This window comes from Rhinatrema bivittatum, chromosome 5, assembly GCF_901001135.1.
Source record: "Rhinatrema bivittatum chromosome 5, aRhiBiv1.1, whole genome shotgun sequence".
Classification (NCBI taxonomy): Eukaryota; Metazoa; Chordata; class Amphibia; order Gymnophiona; family Rhinatrematidae; genus Rhinatrema; species Rhinatrema bivittatum.
The window spans coordinates 385,673,247-385,695,167 of record NC_042619.1 but is presented as its reverse complement, the minus strand read 5'-3'; the positions used below and the strand labels follow the sequence as shown (position 1 = coordinate 385,695,167).

At 42.9% G+C, this 21,921-nt stretch overlaps 1 protein-coding gene across 1 annotated transcript in view; it reads right to left on the bottom strand.

Annotated features, from left to right (window-relative positions):
* The window catches only part of LOC115092484 (unconventional myosin-XVI-like), a 334,559-nt gene that overhangs the window by 43,112 nt on the left and 269,526 nt on the right, over window positions 1–21,921 (bottom strand). The window contains exons 13-14 of the mRNA XM_029603324.1: window positions 14,398–14,525; window positions 5,137–5,242 (exon numbers count right to left, since the gene is read on the bottom strand). Coding sequence (XP_029459184.1) covers window positions 5,137–5,242; window positions 14,398–14,525 — 234 coding nt within the window. The remainder of the gene's footprint in view (window positions 1–5,136; window positions 5,243–14,397; window positions 14,526–21,921) is intronic.

The window sequence follows — 21,921 nt, the reverse complement described above, 5'->3', positions numbered from 1 at the left end:
TGTTTGAAGTGGAAACACCAATTCTAGCTTGAAAATTAAATTAGAAGTAAACCACTTTAGAGTTTTACCAAAAAGACCAATTTCAGGTAATCTATGGACCAGGATGACATGATCAACAGTGTCAAATGCCGCAGATAAATCTAACAAGATCAGTAAATAGGATTGTCCAAAGTCAATACCCCTTAGGACCCTGTCCATCAAAGCTAGAAGCAAGGTTTCTGTGCTAAACTTTTTTCTGAAACCAAATTATGCTGGGAAGAGAATATGATTCTCTTTAAGATAATCATATAATTGTCACTGTACTACTTTCTCAATAATTTTTGCTAATAGTGGCAAATTAGAAATAGGTCTATAGTTACTAAATGCCTTTGGATCACCATTTTTATTCTTTAATGTTGGTCTAATAGAACTGCAAGTAATTCTCCTTCAGCAAGTGAACCTTGCATGGAGTAACTATATTAAGGAGTAACTATATTAAGGAGTAACTATATTAAGGTGTGCATTTTTATTCTAAAACAAATTGTCAATTGAACCCTTTTTTTATTTTATAATGTTGCATATAGTGGCATCCTCTATTTTTATGAGTTCATTGGATTATTGCAATACATTATTATTGGGAGCTGCTAAAGCAATACTTCAGAAGTAGCAAGCGCTACAGAATAGTGCAGCAAGATTGTTTTATGGAAAGACTCGTTATTAGCGTGTTAAGCCATTGTTGATTGTATTACTCTGGCTGCTGGTAGCTGAACATGTACAATTTAAATGTATTTGGGGTAAGGGTCTAGAATGTTTGCATAAGAAGATAAAATAATATGTGCCAGAGTGAACATTTCAGTCTTCCCAGAGTCATCAATTACAAATTGTGAATGTGATAAAAAGTCAGTGAATTGAAAAATAACTTTTACTGTAATGGCACCAGAGCTTTGGCAAAAGTTGCTAGTTTCCATAAGAGCAGAGAAACTGATGAATGTTTTTTTTATTCCCAGATCTTGACAATCCATTTGAAAATTGATTATATTTTTTAAATAAGTTTTAGTGTGTAACCATGGACAGAAACCTTAAACTGGTGTGTAGGCAAACATGTGCACGTGTTAGTTGGCCCGTGCAAAGGGATGCAGCTATTTTGTAACATACATTTGTATATGTGAGCATGTTATAAAATAGCCTGACTGCGGGCACATGTGTGCTCAATCTTAACTGGACACGCACCTGTATGTGCAAATTCTGCTTCTACCATGCACGTGGAGAGATATTAAAAGGCACCTGACCTAACACCATTGCCAGTTTTCCCAGTTTGTTCCCTGTTCACCCAGTTAAGGGATAGGACTTTCAAAACCCCCTAGTTTAACAGCCTTCCTTCCCACCTGTTAGCCCCCAACTTTAAAACCCTGTTGATTTGCCTAGTTTTTTTTTTTGTTTTCTGACTTACACATTATCCATAGCAGAAGTAAAGTTGTGCAGCTGGGGACCCCGACGTGTCCCAGTGCATTTTCATATTTATACGCAAATATCATGTTAAAATCCTGGACCGCCCACACCCCACGCAGACCACACCCATGCCCCACCTAGACCATGCCCATGGCCCACACCTTTTTTGAAAACTTTTCGTTTGTGCACGCAGCAATATCTAGGCACATATCCCTGAGGCTTTTAAAATCCACTTGGCATACACTGGCCTGACATATTCGCTCAATCCCTAATTTTGGCATGCAACAAGCTTTTAAAATTCACCTTTATGTTTCTAATTTGTCAGGGTGAGCTAATATAACCATTAAGACTGAATGTTGTGGGGTGGTTAGTTGGATGTTTTTTATGTGTTATATGTAATATATATGTAAAGATAATTTTACATTGATTAGCATTTTAATGCTTTGTTGAACAGAGTTGATATTCAAAAGCCATTTAGAAGGATAACTGAAAGATTATCCATTAATGGCCACCCGGAGATATTCATTCCCTTCACTGGGGGCATTCTAGGGATGGGTGGGAGGTGTTTCCGGGTGGAGGAGAGTTAGCACATAAATTATGCGGCTCCGATATTCATAGTTAGCCACTTTAACCTAATATACCCTACTAGTTAGCCAGATATGTTTATACAACAAACTAGCCGAGCCATATAGTGGCTGAAAATGAACCCCATTATTTATGATGTATGTTTATTATTGGAAACTTACCCGGTGATTTTGGTGATTTGTGCAGTATAACATTTGTTCAAATAAGTAAATAAATAAATCTATTGGATATTCGGAGAAGGAGACAGAAGGAATACATCAGGTACAACAAGGATGAAAAGAAACCAGAGGAGTGTGAGACTTAAATACTGGGACATCTGAACAAAGATATTTTGAAATGGGATTAAACTTGATCCACCATCCTAACATTATAGAAAATTCCCAAGGAGGAAGTTCTAAAGCTGCCCCCTAAACCCGGAGGGATTTTAGTTGGGAAGTAAATTCAAGTTAGAAACCGCAGAATCATAGTTTTGCAAGGAATATGTTTGTAGGGCAAAAATAAGTCAATTTTCTGTTCATTCTAAATGGAAGAAACTGAAAATAGCTTCCAACAAAAACCACCATAAATTTTGGGCGATTTTTGTATTCGTTGCATTAAGAAATAAAACATGCATCCTGTGGCTCAGCATCATGTCCTAGTCCCAGACTGTAAACAGAAGCAAGACAGACCAGTCGCCTTAGCCTTCTGGTTCCGACAGACCTTCTTCCGGTCTGCTTTGTGGGACTAGTCCCAGACTGGGCATTGTTACCTTGCCAGACCAGAAGCCATGGCTTATTTCTGGGCTGGGTTTGCCCCAAAGCCTAGCCATGGGCTGGGCCAGGAACCAGGTCTAGCCTTGGCCCGGGCTTGATGCTGAGATCTAGCTCCAGTTCCAAGGCTTAGCCATAGGCAAAGTTTAAAGGAATAGCCCGTGCCAAGACCTACCTAGTCTTGGGCAGAGCCCAGGCTTCAAAGGCCTAACCATGGGTTGGGCCTAGTGCTGAGGTCCAGCCATTGCCTAGACGTAATGCCGAGGCCTAACCTCATTCTGAGAACTAGCCTCAGGTGAGGTTTGGCAAGGAGACCTATCCCTGGTACCAAGCCCTAATCCTGGGCTGGGCCCAAGGCCAAGGCCTAGCCCCATTGTCAATGCCTAGCCCTGGGCTGGACCCAGAGCCAGGGCCTAACAAGGACCAGTAACACAGCCCAGCCCTGTGCTGGGCACAGTACTGGGGATTAAACGAGCCAGGATCAGCACTGGGACATAGCACTGGGTCAGGCCTGATACTGCAGTCTAGTCCCAGAGTCTGCAAGTAGCAGGCCTGGTTGGATCTTTTAGAAATGCTAGGGCCAGGGAACTCCCACCCCAGCCCTCTCTTATCCCCTTCCCAGAGATGGCAATGCCGTTCCTCTCACCAGATCCAAGACATTATAAATTGTGCTATCTGACTAAGGATGATGTTGAAGTGACCAGCATGGCCAGCGCTATTTTAAAGCATGGCCATACATTTCTATGGTTGTGCAATAAAATGGTGCCAGTGACAATGAAGGAAAATGCCAAAGTAATGTTGCTTTCGTACCATCACCAGGCAAACTGTGTCATTTTTAAAGTGCTATGAACAGGGCAGGAATGATTGAAAATCAGTCCTGCACATTTCATCACAGGATCTAGGAAAAGAGTAATAGGGGTTGAACTGGGAGCTCATGGGGATCTGCATTTCTGAAAGACCTGGTCCAGCCCGGTTTAGCCAGGCTAGGCCACTACACTAGGCTAGGCTCTGGTGCTGGACCAGGGTGCAGATCAGGATGAGGTCTTGGTACTGGGGCCCATCCCAGAGCTAGGCCTTGGTTCTGGGGGCCCAGCCCAGGGATAGGCCTTGGTACCATGGTCTGACCCAGGGATAAGCCTCAGCATCAGGCCTAGCCTGGAGTTATGCCTAGACCTTGGCACTGGGCTGGCTTGGGTTAGGACTCAGCACCAGAGTACTTTTTTGGTCTAGTAAGTTCGGTGGGGAGGGGCATTAATTCTAAATATTATCCCTGGATGCAGAAAAGACTGGTTCTGGCACTGAAAGATCATGTTTAACCTGCTCAAATAAAAGGAGCAGAGATGGGGTAGAGAGGGTTGGGGGAGGTAAAGAATACACAGGGCTTTACTTTTGAACCTATTTACTTTCTACAAAAACGCTGTACCTACTCATCTGTGACTGGCCACATTTCAAAAGGAAACCCTGCATGAGGGTTTCTTTTTGAAAATGAGCTTCCTTCCACAGGGATATTGTATTAACGAGCTGCATGCTCTATTACCATTATGAAAGCTGTTCCCAGAGTGTCCCTTTCTTATTACTGAGGGCAGTTATCAAAGCTATTTACAAGTAGAAATAGCAATTTACCTGTGTAAACTAACCTGTTTATAAATTGTCCTCCCTTATTTTGGCTAGAACTCCATGCAGAGTTCACAATGATATAAAGGGTCTTTCCCTTTGGGCATATTGAAGTCAGGGTAGGAAAACAGTGCACATACATGACATTTTCAAAAGTGCATGGGCATTTTTCCCTTCTTGACTGCCCAGACAAAAGAGTAGGTGCAAGTTGTGTGGGAAATTCTAACTCTGAATTATTTTTCTTTGAAAATGTGGGTAATTTATGTATGTGAAAGCCATCCATACAATTTACAATTATATGGGCTGTTTGAAAAATTGTACCTTATACTATAAGGTTTGAGCCTTGTTTGCATAAACCTTCGGTCAAGATTTCAACCTTTGGTTTGAAAGATTTTGCATTGTTAAAGGTTTCCTGCAAAGTTTATGCAAACCTATTGTCCTTATTTGCCCAGAGAGAAATGTATACCGTGCACGTCTTTCTCCTTGTTTTCACTTCCTTAAATACCATTTGTGCACAACAGAGAAATACAATGAACATTTCTTTTAGCAGAACCACATTTAAGAATAGTCGTACTACCAAAAATGTACTGACGCAGAATGGCGGCCTCTAAATTTTGACTTCAGTGGTTCAGAATTCCTTTTGGGATGTGAACTTTTCAATGAACAATCATCCTTTTCTTTCAACTACTTCATTTTGGTTTAGAGAAATGTAATTGGCATGCCCCTGCTGAGCTGGAAAGCATTTTCCGAACATACTTACATGTTTTATCTTTGCATTGAGCGAATGGGTGCTGGAGCTGAATCTGCTCGCCAGATGCTTCACGATGTGCTTGCTAGCTTCTGTCTTCCCAGAGCCACTTTCTCCCCTGGAAAATGAAGTTGGAAGAAGAGACGGCTTACATATAACGAGGTGCTTATTGAGGATTCATTTTTAAAGGCTGCAATAAAGGGAAACCCCAGGGCTCAGGCTTTTTCCCTCATTCTGTGTCTATAAGAGAAAAGCTTAGTAAATCAAGCTTGTTGGCGCCTATGCAATAAAGTTTAACATGAATATTAAGGCTCATCTGCATCTGTATGGATATTAAGATGGTCCCCAATCACACTAATGTGTAAATACTAAAAATATGCATGTAACCAAAGGAGAGTTGTATTATGCAGTTGAAGTTCTAACAGGCCCACAGGAAATAACATGGAATGTAGCTTCCTTTTGCTTCTTACAATGAATTTGATAAAGGCAAATATTTAACACCTCCATGCGATCAGAGGTGTTACATTTTTTCACGTGCTCACAGTAGCAACAAAATCCCACATGCTGGCCGGCCCAAAATGAAAAAGCCAGTAAGCAAGAAGGATTTCCTTTTCCATGAAGTACAGTGAACATTATTTTTCTACCTTCCTAAATTCCGAGTACCATCCCCCACCCCTGCTCAGCAAGACATTCCCCATCCAAGAAGCTTCCCCCACTACAGAGACATATTCCCAATACCTCTCCACCAAGAAGCATTCCTCCATCCCTTTCGATGTACAACTGCAACTGCCCGCCCATCTCAGAATAATTTTGAGTGCATTGAGACAGATAGAAAAGCAGACAATGCATTTAATAATCACATACTAATTTTACACAGATTAACAATTTGTCCAACAGGTGACTAAAGCTTGTAATGAAACTGTTATCCAGGGTATAATTTGTGACCATGGCTAACTGGAAGCTAATCTTGAGAGAGATTGCTGCCTTAGCAGTCGAACTATTGAGCAATTTCATGAAACCAGAACTTGATATTTTGGTAGAATTAGGATGTGCACGATCTAAGTTTTCATATTTTTTCATTTTTCAATTTTTGGGTCATTTTTTTTGGCCTGAATTTTATTTTGGGGAGGGGCGATTTTTTGTTCACTATTTTCCAAAATGAAAATGTTTGCTGTTTTCAGGGCCATTTTCCCCATTTGTTTTGGATTTAACAAAATGAATCTAAAATGGCCATTTTTGGTTCAGATTACCATTTATTTTTAAACAAATGAATGCCCCTGGGTGATGTATTGTTTTTTGGTTTTCTTTCTCAACTAAAATCTGTTAAAATAGTTGAGGCAAGATCAATGCCAGGTGGATCACCACCTCTACCTGCATGCATGGCAGTTCACACACAGTATGATTTTACAAGGGAGAAAATGAAAAACTGTCCTTTCAGTAATTATGGCCATTGTTTCCACATGCTTTGAGGTATGAACTAAAAGATATTTCTGTGTTAGTAACATCTCCTAGGCTTATTGGATTATTCATTTCAGTCAAAACAACAATATTTGGTGGAAGTGCAGATAGACAGTGATTGAAGTGGTGTTACTGTCTACGTGCCCTTCAATCTCCCATTCATTGCTATCTTGCATCCTGCATTTTTACCTGCAGACTGTAGTTCAAATTTTCAAAGCAAGACTTAGTCACATAAATTCACTTTGAAATCTCATGGGTGGTCCTGGTATGTGCTTACACATATGCACAGAAAGTTAACCTTGCTCCTCATCCTGTATGACTTTCTGCAAACACATTTACAGGCATCCTTTTGGAAAACAAAAACATGCATATAAACGCGTTCCCCACCCTGGCTGTGCCGCCTGGAGTCTTCGTGTGGCTAAAAGTATGTGCGAAATAGGGTTTCGCCCCAACTTTTTTAGGCATGACCCTCTAATTGATTTTCAAAGCACCATTTATGTGCAAAAAATGGGTTTTAAGTATGCAAGTCACTTTGACAATCAAGCCCTAAGTGGCTAGCTTTGGGAGTTGGTTTTGCACAAGCCATGACAAAAACGAACATCACTGTCAGGCCGAGAATGTTAGATATGATTTCACTCTCTCAAGATGTGCTTGGAAATTCTTCACGATCAGGCTGCTTGCAACTAAGGCAAATAGCACTCTCAGTATCGTTCTGCCAAGTTTCCTTTGCCTCGGATCGTATGATCTTCCATCTGTCCGCACACAGTACTGAATAGTCACTTGATTCTGACACTTCTATTAGCAACGAGATAGTTTATCTGCATAGAGTTTCCCTGTTGGCGGAAGAAAGTCCCATGCGAGCTACAACGTTATAGCTTTTTACACTTTTCCTATTGGATAAGAGTTGGTATCTAACAGAGCGGGTGCTGCTCCACTTGATAGCTCTTTTTCTGAACTGTTTTCCTTCCTCTCGTACGCATCATTCATCCCTTACTAATTCTGGAAGGCAATCCCATCGCTGAACAAATGACCGTAGCATGAAGCAATTAGTGCTGTACCCTCAGGTCATTCCATATCTCAATTATTTGTTTTGGAAACTTGCGCCTGATCTGCTAGAGGATTTTCCTAGTTTTTTTGTCTAAGGCAAAAATACTTAGCACAAGGGCCCCTTTATTTGAGAAACCTCAGTACATCAACATACTGGTAAAGTAGGAAAGCAGATTAATCAACTGGTGATTCCATTTCTACATGGATCACAGCCTTTCTAGCAAATACTGTTCAATATAAACAAAAGCTGCAGTTTCTGTTGATAAAAAGAACATGAAAAAAAGAAAAACAAAACAAGTGACCAGGGGTATCTGCTTGAGCTATAACATTTGAAACTCAGCTATCAAGTATTAATACAGATCATGCCCATTGCCCTGCCCATTCTTGCATTCAAACTGTGTGCAAAAATAATTATGCGTGCTGGCATGCACTGGGGCGCCCCCTGCTGTGGAACTTTATTTCTGCTATGGACGATGTATAAATTGTAAAACAAAAAATTCTGGGCAGATCAGCGGGGTTTTAAAGGTCAGGGCTAAAAGGGGAGAAGGGAGGCTATTAAACTAGGGGGGTTTGGACGTCCTATTGCTTACCTGGGCGAACCGGGAATGAACTTGGAAAACCAGTAATGGTGTCGGCACGTGTGTGTGTTTTAAAATTCCCCCACTTAGGCAGTAGAAGCAGTATTTGCACTCGTAGGTGCGCGTCCACGTAAAATTGTGCGCACATGTGAGAATGGTCAGGCTATTTTATAACATGCACGCATTTGCACGTGAATGTTATAAAATGGCCGCATCCCTGGGCGCAGGCTAAGTTCCAAACGCACACACATGTGCCCCCACACGAAGTTTAAAAGTTACCGTCTTAATGCGTACATTTGTCAGTTTATTCATGTAAACAGGGTTTTATGCGAGCAAGTCGCAATTTTTCTTACCTAAAATACATGTATGTATGTATGTGTTTAAAACAGGTTGGAAAAGTACGTGCCTTCAATGGATTGCATATATATTCATGTGTAGGGAAACATATGTGTGTGTGTTGGGGGTAGACATAAGCCGCGTGCATCTGATATGCAGACGCTCCTATCATAGCAGCCTAGCAAGGGCAAAATGCGCCGGGCCTGCCATCATGGTAGCACGCTACCGCCATCCAGGCTGGAGGATTTACTACAATTTAAAGCCCAGGGGAAGGTGAAGGGTAAGTGTTGGGGTGGGTGATGAGGGGGAGCCTGGAGAGAACAATATGTTAAGAAAAAATAATGGGAACCGGGAGCGGGGTGTGGGGGGGGGGGGGGGGGATTGCCTGTCAATAACTCCCAGCCCTAATATATATATATTTTTTAAAACATTGAGATGGGGGGTTCACTGGGGAGGGGGCAGCGGGTTCGGCCCCACGGGACCTTTAGAGCTTGGATGAGTGGGAGGCAGGGGAACAAGTTTAGGCCTGTATGTGTTTTGTGGCTTTTTTTTTTTTTTTTTTTTACAGGAGAGCAAATTAACCAGCTATAAGCTGCTAGCTGGATACTTTTGTCATGCCCCAGAATCATCACTTTATTCATCCAACTAAATTAGAACTTAGCCGGATAACTGCCTGAATATCCCAAAACTTGCCATTTCGATGGATAACTTCAAGTTGTCCACCTAAATGGCTCTGAATATTGACCTCCGTATGACTAACATGGAACTCACTAACATGTGAAAACATACAGCACTGAGTACAGACAGTGATGAATGCACATTCACTGCCGGATTAGAGATGCTCATTAGGGGGCGAATTTTCAAAGGAGATTTGCATGTAAAACCAGTATTTACGCACATAAGTAACATGTACGTGCGTATGTGCGATTTTATACATTTCAATAGTATGCATGTACTCTGTGACGGATTTAGGATTTTGCTTGCCCCTAGGCAGTGATTCTGCTGCTGCGCTCTGCCCATTCCCCCAGTAAAGTCAGGCAACAGGAGAAGGCGTAAGACACAGCCCCTGGAGTTTACTGCTCAGGCTAAGGGACAGATTCTGTGGCAAAAATGTGAAAACTCTGAAGTACATTGACAGATATTTCCATCTTTTATATTACATTACAAACCTTGCTTGTTTCTATATAATTAATCTTTTCTTGAGCGAGGAAAAAAGACATCTCAAGTATCAGTACAGGAAGGAGATCTCCAAGATGGGGAGGAGGGTGAGAAGACCGGGGATGGGGAGAGACAGGGAGGGAGAGTCAGAAATGGGAAGAACTTGATATAGGGAAGATGGTGGGTGGTTCGGGAAGGAATCAGAAATCTGTGATGGGATGAGGAGCAGGAGAGGGAGGGGAGAGAGCAGGTGGTGGGAGATGTCAAGGGGACAGTTTCAGGACCTGGGAAGGAGGGGGAGGTAGGAAGGATCAGAGGCTTCTGGATCTAGGAGACAGAACCCAAGACCAAAAGAGAGAGGATGTGGTGATGGGGTGCAGGTGGGGGGCAGTGGAAAAGAGTGAGGAGGAAGCAAGGGTCATTTACTGTTCTCTGGTCCTGCTCCCCCTCACTAGCATCTCACCCTATCTGGCATAGACAACCGCACACCCAACACCAATCCCTTCCCCTCTCTCTCATTCAAAATCACTGCCTCCCTCCCCCATTCCCCTCTCTCTCTCTCTATCACACACACACATCCTCCAGCTGATCCCCTGCTTCCTCCTCACTCTTTCCACTGCCCTCCACCCGCACCCCATCACCACATCCTCCTCAAAAGGATTCCCTTTTGTTTTGTCTGCTCCAGGCTCACCCCCCCCCCCCCCCCTTGTTCCTTGCAAGACGCCTGGGAGGGACCGGATCAGGAGCAGAGAGCTGTTCTCTGCTGAGTGGGATTCAGCACAGCCGTAAGGCAGGCACAGGCCTAGTGTGCCTATTAGGGGTGTGCATTCATTTTGAACTTATAGGTAAAACGCAACTTATTTTTGTTTTTTAACTTAAAAAAGTGATGAGGCGAAAACGATCGGATTTCCAACTTATTCAACATAGCTATGTTGAATACGTTGGAAATCGCGATTGTTGATCCTAAATAAAAATTTAAACCCCTCACCCTCCTTAATCCCCCCCCCAAGACTTACCAAAACTCCCTGGTGGTCGAGCGGAGAGTCAGGACGCCATTTCTGAACTCCTTTGCGAGGAGCACGTGACGTCGGCGTCACGTCGGAGTGACACGGACGTCACGTGATTCCCCGCGGGTTCGCTCCGGGACCCTCGGACCCAAAAGGAACTTTTGGCCAGCTTGGGGGGGCCTCCTGACCCCCCCAAGCTGGCCAAAAGTTCCAGTTGTATTGGAATGCATCATAGAGCATTAACCCTAGCACAAAATTCTGAGACACCTTTTCCATTGATCTGTATCACCTATGGATCTCTACTTTCTAGTCATTCATTTTCAAGTACACCGGTTCTCCTTCCAAAGACCTACTCCATAAGCGCGTTCTGTACTTCTAATACTGTTGTATTTTAACTCCTTAACTCTGTTTAACATGTTTTAAATCCCCTTGTCTAGAGCAGCACTTCAATATGGCACTCCTACTTTCAGAACCGCCCCCAGCACGTGATTTGCATGTGCAAGTGGATGTGTAGAGATTTCTGCAAGCATTGTATGGTGCTGCACAGTTTAGATATGACATTGTGTTTCTGCCCCAAAAGTATGAGCGTATGATGAAGTAAATATGTATTTTTCCAATGTCAGACGATGCTTACTTTCGCTACTTATTTTATATGCGTATATGTGTATATTTTACAAAGATGTGTATCGTACCGGCAATTGTTTCCGGTTTGGTTTTCGCTTCCCGCGGTTCTGACCCGTTTTTTTTGGGGGGGGGGGGGGGGGGGGGGTTCGGCTGTCCCGATCTGAAAAAAAAAACCCACCCCGATCCTTCAGATTTAATTATTTACAATCCCCCCCCCCAAAAAAAACAAAACAAAAACTTGCCTAAAGTCCCTGGTGGTGCAGCGGGGGTCCCAGAAGCAATGTCCCCCTCTCGGGCCGTTGGCTGCCACTAATCAAAATGGCGCTGATAGCCCCTGTCACATGGTAAGGGCAAAGGGCTATCGGTGCTATTGGCTGGTCCCTGTCACATGGTAGGAGCAATGGCTGGCACCATCTTAAAAATATGGATTCATAGTATTCTGAAAATATTTACATGTATGTGCTTGGACTCACTATTTTGCCGATACCTCCACCTCCACCTGACCCCCCCAAGCTGGCCAAAAGTTCCTTTTGGGTCCAACGAGGGTCCCAGAGCGAACCCGCGGGGAATCACGTGACGTCCTCGTCACTCCGACGTGACGCCGTCACGTGCTCCTCGCAAAGGAGTACAGAAATGGCGTCCTGACTCCCCGCTGGACCACCAGGGAGCTTTGGTAAGTCTTGGGGGGGGGGGATTAAGGAGGGTGAGGGGTTTAAATTTTTATTTAGGGAATCGGTGCACGTATGGACATAGACTCAACTTATGGAATTCTCCATATATCCATATTGACCGAAATTGACCCCCCCTTTCGACTTATGGACATAAACTTTTGGTCTGCACATCCCTAGTGCCTATTGACAAATCCAAGTCCGCATGTAACTTGCAATATGGCGCATATATTTTGTCAGGGGGAAAAAGGAGGAGTCCAGTGGGTGTTCCAGGGTGGGACCCGGAAATACATATGCAAGAGCCTATTTTGAAAAAGATACAAGATGAAATTTTAAAAGCCTTCTGCCTGCCAAAGCTGGGAGATACGTGCATGTCTCAGGCCGGCACACACACTGCCCAGATATTAAGAAGCGCCCGAGTACACGCGTATCTCCTGGAACGCGCACAAAATGGGCGGGGCACGGGAGCGGTCTGGGCGGAGCATGGACAGGACACGGGCATTCCAGGAAGGTCACTTGAAACGTGCGCATAAGTATTTACCCACACTCAAGTGCGTGCCAGGGTCCCCTACCGCATAACTTTACTTCTGCTATGGATGGCGTGTACATTTTAAAATTAAAAAAGTCAGGGCTAGTCAGCAGGATTTGAAGGGTCAGGGTTAATAGGGTAAAAAAGGGACGAAGGGTAAGTGGGGGGGAGGGGGGGTTTAGGAAGTCGGGGGCCTTTGCCTGGGTGAACTGGGAACAGACTGAGGGAACTGGCAATTGCGTCGGCACGCATATCTAAAAACATCCCCCCATTTATGTAGTAGAACCGGAATTTGCATGCACAAGCATGCTTTCATACAAAATTGCGCACACATATATGCACGTATGTTATCCAATGGCCTTGTCCATTTGTGCAAGCCGCCATACACGCGTACCTTTCCCCGTGTGGCTGTTTAAAAGTTACCGTCCCTATGTCCATAGATTACTGAATTTTCTGAACATTTTTACACTTGCTATTGGATTTTCTACAGTTGAAATCTGACTTGTCTTTTGTCAACAATTTTTGGGTGGGAGGTCTGGCTGAACTGATGGGGGCTCAGGTGACGTGCTAGAGGATCTAGGTGAGCTGGAGAAGGACTGAATGAACTGGTGGAGGTATCGGCAAAATAGTGAGTCCAAGTACATACAAGTAAATATTTTCAGAATACTATAAATCCATATTTTTTAAGATGGTGCCGGCCATTGCTCCTACCATGTCACAGGGGCCGGCCAATGGCACCGATAGCCCTTTGCCCTTACCATGTGACAGGGGCTATCAGCGCGCCATTTTGATTAGTAGCAGCCGACGGCCCGAGAGGGGGACATTGCTTCCGGGACCCCCGCTGGACCACCAGGGACTTTAGGCAAGTTTGGGGGGGAGGGGGAAGGATGGTGGGGGATTGTAAATAATTAAATCTGAAGGATCGGGGTGGGGTTTTTTTTTTTGGATCGGGACAGCCGAAAAAAAAAAACTGGTCAGAACCGCGGGAAACAAAATTTCTTGCGGTTCTACGAAAACCAAACCAGAAACAATTGCCGGTACGATACACATCTTTGTAAAATATACACATATACGCATATAAAAAAAGTAGCGAAAGTAAGCATCGTCTGACATTGGAAAAATACATATTTACTTCATCATATGCTTATGCTTTTGGGGCAGAAAACACAATGTAATATCTAAACTGTGCAGCACCATAAAATGCTTGCAGAAATCTCTACACATCCACTTGCAAATGCAAATCACGTGCTGGGGGCGGTTCTGAAAGTAGGAGTGCCATATTGAAGTGCTGCTCTAGACAAAGGGATTTAAAACATGTTAAACAGAGTTAAGGAGTTAAAATACAACAGTATTAGAAGTACAGAACGCGCTTCTGGAGTAGGTCTTTGGAAGGAGAACCGGTGTACTTGAAAATGAATGACTAGAAAGTAGAGATCCATAAGTGATACAGTACAATGGAAAAGGTGTCTCAGAATTTTGTGCTAGGAGTTAATGCTCTATGATGCATTCCAATACAACTGGTAATTGTTCCCCACAGGGAAATGTAGTCCAACGTAACGTGATAGCTCTAGAAATTATATAGGATGTTACCTGAGTTTTCAGTTGACATGTGCCACTGCTCTATATGCAAACTAATTGCCATTTCTCTAAGAGTTTATTAGCCCTTTATATAAATAAACATATTCATGCGTAGATGGCAGCACTGTAACATATTTGACATTCATAGCTACTAGAAATTGATGAATACATAAGCAGAAATCGATAGCAAAAAAACCCCCTTCAATCTTGCTTATGGGGTCCCTAGAGAAAAACGTTTCTGGCGGCACAGTTCATAAATCATTGAATGGAGAGAGAGAGATCTGCTTTACCTGAGGATAAAGCACTGAGGCCTCTGCTCTCGGAAAAGCATGTGGTGTGCTCGCTCTGCGCAAGCAAAGACGTGTGGCGGGAGGGAGGCGCACAGCTTCCCGGAGGTGCTGAGGTAAAGTTGGCTGACCTGAAAGAGAATGAACATTAGTGAAAAGTGGCAGACCTCAAAGCAACGTTACGTTACTACTTCCCATCCTTACAGAATGTTCCACACAGAACACACACACAAACACACACACACACTCACACTCACGAGAAGCATTTCAGCAAGGCTAGATGCAACAATCAGATAAGCAAATCTGGTCAGTGAGATCACTATTTGTCTGGGCTATCAGCATTGTACAAATTCCGAGTACACACGAATTATGTTAGGAATAATTTGCCACATTATCTAGGTAGTGTCAGTAACAGAATTATGCTTTTTTTTTTTTTTTTTTTTTTTTTTAAAGAAATTCCATTTTTGTAGAAACATCTGCTTCAGATCTAGGAACATTTGAATGGGGGCGCACTGTGGATACTGGCAGACCCACTTTGGATTTCCCCTCAGGTCTTTTGAAAAAAAACAAAAAAACTACATATTTCTCTGACCAAGTCTGCTGAAAAACGTTCGACTCCACTTCTTTAGCTAAGTCTCTGTTTTTCTCTGGAAGCACTTTATTTAAATCAAATTCCTTCTCCTTCCCAATGAATTCAAATTTATCAGATTGAAAATAGTTCAATCCCACTTTAATCCCCAATGAACTTCCCAGCTCTTCCCACTGAGGGTGGTTAGAATACAGTCCCGCTATTTTATCAGAACTTAGTCCCAGATTTAATTCTCTCCCTAACCACTTGAATCCTTTAACTTCTTAAGCAGTGCCTGGTGGTCACTTTACTCTCCCTTCTGTGTTACTTAGGCCTGGATTTTCTAAGCTTGCAGGGGGGCAGGCCTGCAAAAGCTGGAAGTGATCGCACCACCTCGGCGCAATCGCTGCCGGCTTTCGCAAACCAATAGCGCCACCGTGAAAGGTGGTGCTATTGGCCGCGTTACTGACGGCGATAAGGCTCCTTACCTTTTCGCCGTCAGCGATGTCTTCGCGGCATCCGCCACAGTGCTGCCCCGGCTCCTCCCCTTCTGGTGCGGACGCCGCCCAGAACCTGCCCCGATCTAGGTATCGCACGCGAAAATGACCCCCTCAGTACTGCAGCAACAAAGTTCTTGTTACAGTTACTTAAGTATCCTTCAGTTTCCTTCCTTTAGTACCATTTTTTAGGATCCTTTCCTCCAGATGAATTTCCCCACACGTTTCTTTCTTTCAGAATGAAAGACACCACTCTCCTAATGATTTGGTTACAGAGCCCTGAGTACCAAGGGTCATCAGCTCCCAGTGGAACAAAAAAATAGTCTCTGAACCCCAAAAGGGGAAAAATCAAACAGGAAGCAGGAAGAGTGGAATAAAACTTCCTTGCCTCAAAACAGAGGAGATAATGCAAAAAGACAGCTAATTCAAAGCTGAAACTCCTCTGCATCAGGTTACTGTCAGGTTTATCCTCTGAAGGAGAGATAGCACACTGCAGGTCTTACTTACCCCAGATCCAGCCTCGAACACAGAGACGCCCCAATAACACTGCAATAAAGGGGGGGGGGGGGGGGAATTCGCCAAAGCTTGGCTTAAGAGAGTCAAAAACAAGGTTGGTAGGCAAGTCAAACGGGAGGTTGACCCCTAAATGGGAAACTTCCTCTCTCATAAATTAGGAGAACATTTAGAAGACAGGAGGCAGACAAGCTCCTTCTCCAGCAAAATCCAAACTAAAATCCACAACCTGTTTCAACAGAAGCTGAACTAAAGATCCATGAGGATAGAGGGCACTTGGAGATAATAAATAGCTAGGTCACACCAGCTCTTGTTCCTACATGAGGGGAGGTAAACCTAAACTTTTCTTTACTGATTTCTACACAGAACCTCCACAACCGATTGCTACTCCTGTTAGGGAAAGCAAAGGTTACCTACATATGTTTTTAAAATAATTTTGTTATTCGTGCTTTCATTTTAAATTTAATTTCAAACCATTTTTTAAAATTTGTATTTATATTTTTTTATTTATTTAATTTTTTTTTTTTTAATATTCCACTTTTCACACTTTTCTCAGTGCTTCAAAGTGGATTATATTCAGGTACTGTAGGTATTTCCTTATCCCCAGTAGGCTTGCAATCTAAGGCCTGGATTTATCAAAATGTGGTAAGTATCGCAAAAGGGGCATGGTTTATGCAAATATTCATTTTATCGCAATTTGCGCTAATTACCTATGTGAAGAGCTAAGTTAGTGCAAATTGCTATAGCATTATCAGACTTTGCAATAGGAGCCAGACGTGTTGTATTTCCCACATATAACCACTGGGGGGACCATGTTTAGTAGTTTTAAGCTCCTGGAGAGCCTCCAGCCACCACTGAGAGAGAGAGAGAGAGAGAGAGACTAGCCATAATGTCATCTCCCTAAATAGGTATTTGTATCCCTATGGTAGGCCCACCTAGTAACTCGAGGGTTAGGTATCAGTGTAGGGGGTTGGGGCCCCTTTGACATTCAATGTGAGACGTACGAACAAAACAGTGATCTTTTGTGAACATTTGATGACCCTCAGAGTGAGGAAACTCACTCCAAGATGAGAATTGGGCAATGTTCTCTCAACCTAGCTTGATGGACTCAACCTAGCATGAACTGACAACATCAAGCTCTCAACATCTCTCTCTCCCTCTCGGTCCCCAAAGGCTAGCTGGACGCTCTGGGAGCTTCAATTCATTGAAATAGGCCTTGTGGGAGACATCGCACAAGGCGATAAAACCTTACCGCCCGGTCACGGCAGCTATCGCACAGCCTAACGCAATTCAAAAAGGTGTTAAAATCTGTTAAAGTCTGTGCGATAGCTCTTCGCAGCCAGGCAAACCCAGCACACTCCCCGCCCCTAATTCCTCCTATTTTCCATATTTGCATCGCACCATACAATATGGTGCTATCGAATGCTGTAAACACGTTTTCGCATGCATTCAGGGCCTATCGCATGCGTTAACGGGGCTTTTTGCATGCGCTATGCCCTTAACGCATGGGAAAAAGCCTTAGCGCATTTTGATAAATGACCCCCTAAGTTTGTACAATCTATGTTATAATAGCAAATAGGACTATGATCAGATTCAATAAGACAGGAAGAAAGGAATGCAGATTGCAAGACAAAATTACTAATTTATTTTACACCACTCTTTCATCACTATCCTATTAACAGGTCAGAACACCCTGCAGTAAATCTAATTAGCACATTATGCTATCCAAACCTTCAGACTATATTTTTATGCATTACTGCTATGAATTGATTTCAGTGGTTGATATTTAATATACAATGCAATATATATAATTTAAAGTCTTGAGTCATCCCCTTGGAGTTTCATATCATGACCCCTGTTCTTAAGGCTTGATTGATACAGACTTTCTGATTATATATATATATATATATATATATATATACATATATATATATATACACACACACACACACACACACACACACACACCAGAAAGTTTAATATACTAAACACCCAAAAGGGATAATAATCCTTACAGAACAAGTATTGTGTAAGGTTTTCCTCAGGGCTTCATTTGTACACAAAAAGGAAGTGGAAGGGTGGCGTAGAGGAGGGTGGAAGGGTGTGAGAGAGTGACTGAGTGTAAAAGAGAGAGACACACACTCATTCAGTCACTCTCTCACACCCAGCAGCAGCAGTGGGATTGATAGGCTTTCACCTTGTGTCTCTTCAGCACTTCCCAGCAGCTCCGCTTTCTCTGGGGTCTGAGGGGGGGCCCAGAAATGATCCTGCCTCCGCTAGCTCTGCTCCATTTCTGCAAGGGAGCTGTAAAGGATTTACCACAGCAGCTCCGCTCTGTTTTGGAGTGGGAGAAAGAACTGGATTTCCTAAATGGCCACACGTTTGAGCTGTAGTGCTTGTCCAGGCTAGGGCTGAAGCCTTGACGACTGGCTTTATTGCTCACTAATTTCAAACTTGTGTTAATGTAATCCCTTTTTGTGTCTGTTTTTTTTTTTTTGGCTCTGCAGCAGCTGCTTCCTTCTCCTCCTATTCCTTGTAGAAGAACAGGGGAGGGGGAACGGGAAGGGATTGGATTAGGGAGTAGAGTAGCTGCTCCAGGCTCACTCTCACCGCTCCTCCTCCCTGCAGATTGCCTAAAGGGGGAAGGCTGCAACAGAGCACCCCCTGCTTTAGTCTGAAAAGAAGTGGCAGAATTGCGTGCCCTCCACAAATTAGTCCTTTTGGGTGATTGGTACGGTAATTTAAAGCCAGTTGCAATCAACGATAATTCATATTCCTCTTTTCCTGCTTCCCTGCACTAGAGGGCAGACTGTCCTCTGTTATTGTTAAATGGAAATGCAAGAACTGGTTACAACAAGAAGGCTGCTCCCCACCTTCCAGCCAGCATTGAAAAACTCTGGGGATCATCATTTCCATCCTTAGGACTACCGAAACAGATTCATTTGGGATATATTTTCTCACTTGAGTTTACTCCTTGGACCTGTGTGGATGTGACGTGAAAGGTTGTGAAGCAGCTCCATTCACAAGTTAATCACAGGGTCACAGTTCTCTACAGATACATTCTCGTGCGTGCTCAACGGGCGCTCATCGTTGAGCGCCTGCTCTCTCAACGCGCACCGCTCCACCTCTCCTGGGCACCCGATTTCATATTTCAATCAGCTGCCACGGTAAAAAAGGAGGCACTAGGGAAAGTTTTGCGTTCCTAGTGCCTCCTCGGCATCGGGCACCCAGGAGAGGTCAGCGGATTAGGAAAATGGACGCTCAGTTTCACGAGTGGCCATTTTCCTAACCTGTAAACAGCCACGGGTTAGGAAAATGGCTGCTCGTTAATTGAGTATCCCTTTTCCTAACTTGACTGGTGTCACACTTTTTTTTTTGGGGGGGGGGGTCTCCTTTTTCGGTTCTTCCAACTTAATACCGCCACGATATTAAGTCGGAGGAACTACAGAAGCGCAGTATCTTCTGCTTTACTGTAAACATTTTGAGCGCCTCAAGAATTAACGCCTGCTCCAGGGCAGGCGTTAATTTAAGAAGGTAAAAAATGTGCACTATGGGCACACATTTATTTGTTTTTTGCATTGAGGGAAATAGCTAATAACCTCATCAACATGAATTTACATGTGATCAGCGCTATTAGCTACATGCACGGTTTGACCGGACGTGAGTGTTGGACATGCTAACCCCCGTTTTGCATTGGAGGTTATGGACACGCATCCAAAACATGTGCTAAGTTATGCACTGTGGCCAGCACATGGTATTGCATCAGCCTTTTTCTTATTCTCTACTCTCAGACAAGATCTGTAGGCTACTCCTTTCACTTTGCCACCCAGGACATAACATTCTCTATATTTTAGCACACCAACACTCCATGGGATGACTCAATTCCTGTCTCTCTCTTCAAACTTCTGGCATAATTCCTCTGTTCTTGTCCTCTGAAAGATAACAAAAATTACTGGAAAATGTCTGACAAAAATCCTTGTAAAATCCAATCCCAAAAAGAGCAGAACTTCAATAACGATCACAAAAAACAAATAGGTTCAAAATCCTATAATTCCATCCTTCATAATAAAAGTTCAATAAAAAAATTAATCTCATACATTTTTTTTTTATCAACACCTTGTAAAACACAACATCAGATCAACATAAGCGGTAAAGTACCATTTACCATCTCTTGTCATGCAATGGGTTGCAAAAACCGTGTCAGATACCATGTGCTCAATACTTTCATTTATCTGCTGGTTTCATTGAAAAAATCTATCCCACAATCCTTATACTGAAAAATTGTTATTAAAGAAAGACTTAAATCCTCTTCAATAATGAAATCCAAACAAACTCATAACAAAAAACAAAAAGGTACTTAGCTGAAAAAAAAAAACAGTTCCCACAGGGAAAATGTCCTGCTGGACTGGAAACCAGAGTCTGGTCACTATCACTGAAATTCTGATCTAACCACAATATACCTGATGTTCCTGCCATGAATAAAAGCAAAATCAGGTAATTCCTGAAAAATAAAGAAGGACCATAAAACATGCCAATGTTTCCTGATACTTCGCTGTACCTTATAAATCGCAAGGGAAAAAGGTAATGTACAGACTGCTCCGCTGTTGCTTTTCTCTAAACTGTGGTAATAACAAAAGGTCTCAGTTCACCCATCTAGCTCTTTTATAGGCTCTTTATTTCATTGACGATGGATAGCCATGTTCAGTTTGTTTCATTGATGATGGATAGGCATGTTTCATATGAGCCACCTTGACCTTGTAATCTGAAAAGAACACAATGTAAGTCTAAAAAACTGGCTTACTGGTTAATTATCTCCGAGATGCTGAGGACAGCAACTGGAGTACTCCAAAAGAGTATTACGGTCTATAGACTTCTTATAGATGATAAAATGAAATTTACCCACTTCAATAGAAATCAAAATATCCAAAAATGGTAGGCAAAGTTCACTGAAGGAACACATGAACTGTAGATGATTGATTCATCCAGTGCATGAAGTTTCCAAACATGGCTATCCATCCTCAGTGATACAAAGCCTATAAAAGAGAACTGTTGTCAGTCATTTTGGAGGTCTGTGTTACCATTTAAGTCTTTATCATGATATCCATTGTAGGCATTGATCTCCTGCGCCACAAAGGGTGTTGTGATTTTATGCGGTGTCTCTGTCAGCTTATATATGTGGGTAAGACCATGAGGGCTCTCAGAACCAGGATGATCAAACATCATAGTTCCATCACATGACAGAGTGGAAGCTCCCTTAGACCATTGTTTGTTGAAAAATCATTCTTTTTCTGATTTTTTGTTTGCAGTCTTAGAATGTATTGAACCACATTCACATGGTGAAGATTATGATTTTTTTCTAAATTAGAAAAGAACAATGTTGGATCCATCCATTAAATTGTGTGCATCCCTTTGGTCTTAATAAGACGATCAATTGGGCTTTATGTTAAAGCCAGTACTGGTTCTGTTGTATGTGTCTGTTTATTGATAAACAGTATGGGGTAGATTTTATAACAACATGCGCACTCGTCCATGTGTGCATGCTTCCCGGCGCGCACATATGGACCCACTGATTTTATAATATGCGTGCACCAACACGCACATGTTATAAAATTGGATGGCTGTGCCCACATACTCGCCGGATTTTATAATTCACGCATGCATTGGGGGGGGGGTGTAATTTTGCAAAATCCATGCTTGCGAGGGGGGGTATAATTTTGCAAACTCCACACAGACTGGGAGGGAACTTCCCTAACCCCCTGCCTAACCTTCCTTCCCCCTCCCCTCTCCTCCCCACCCCCTAAAACTAACCTACCTGCCCTGAATTTTATTTATTTATTTTGTTTATTTATTTAAAAACTCTTCTATACCGTGGTTAAGTTAATTCACCATCACAACTGTTTACATAAAGGCACAATAAGAAAAAATATATAATTGGTATAGATTACAATT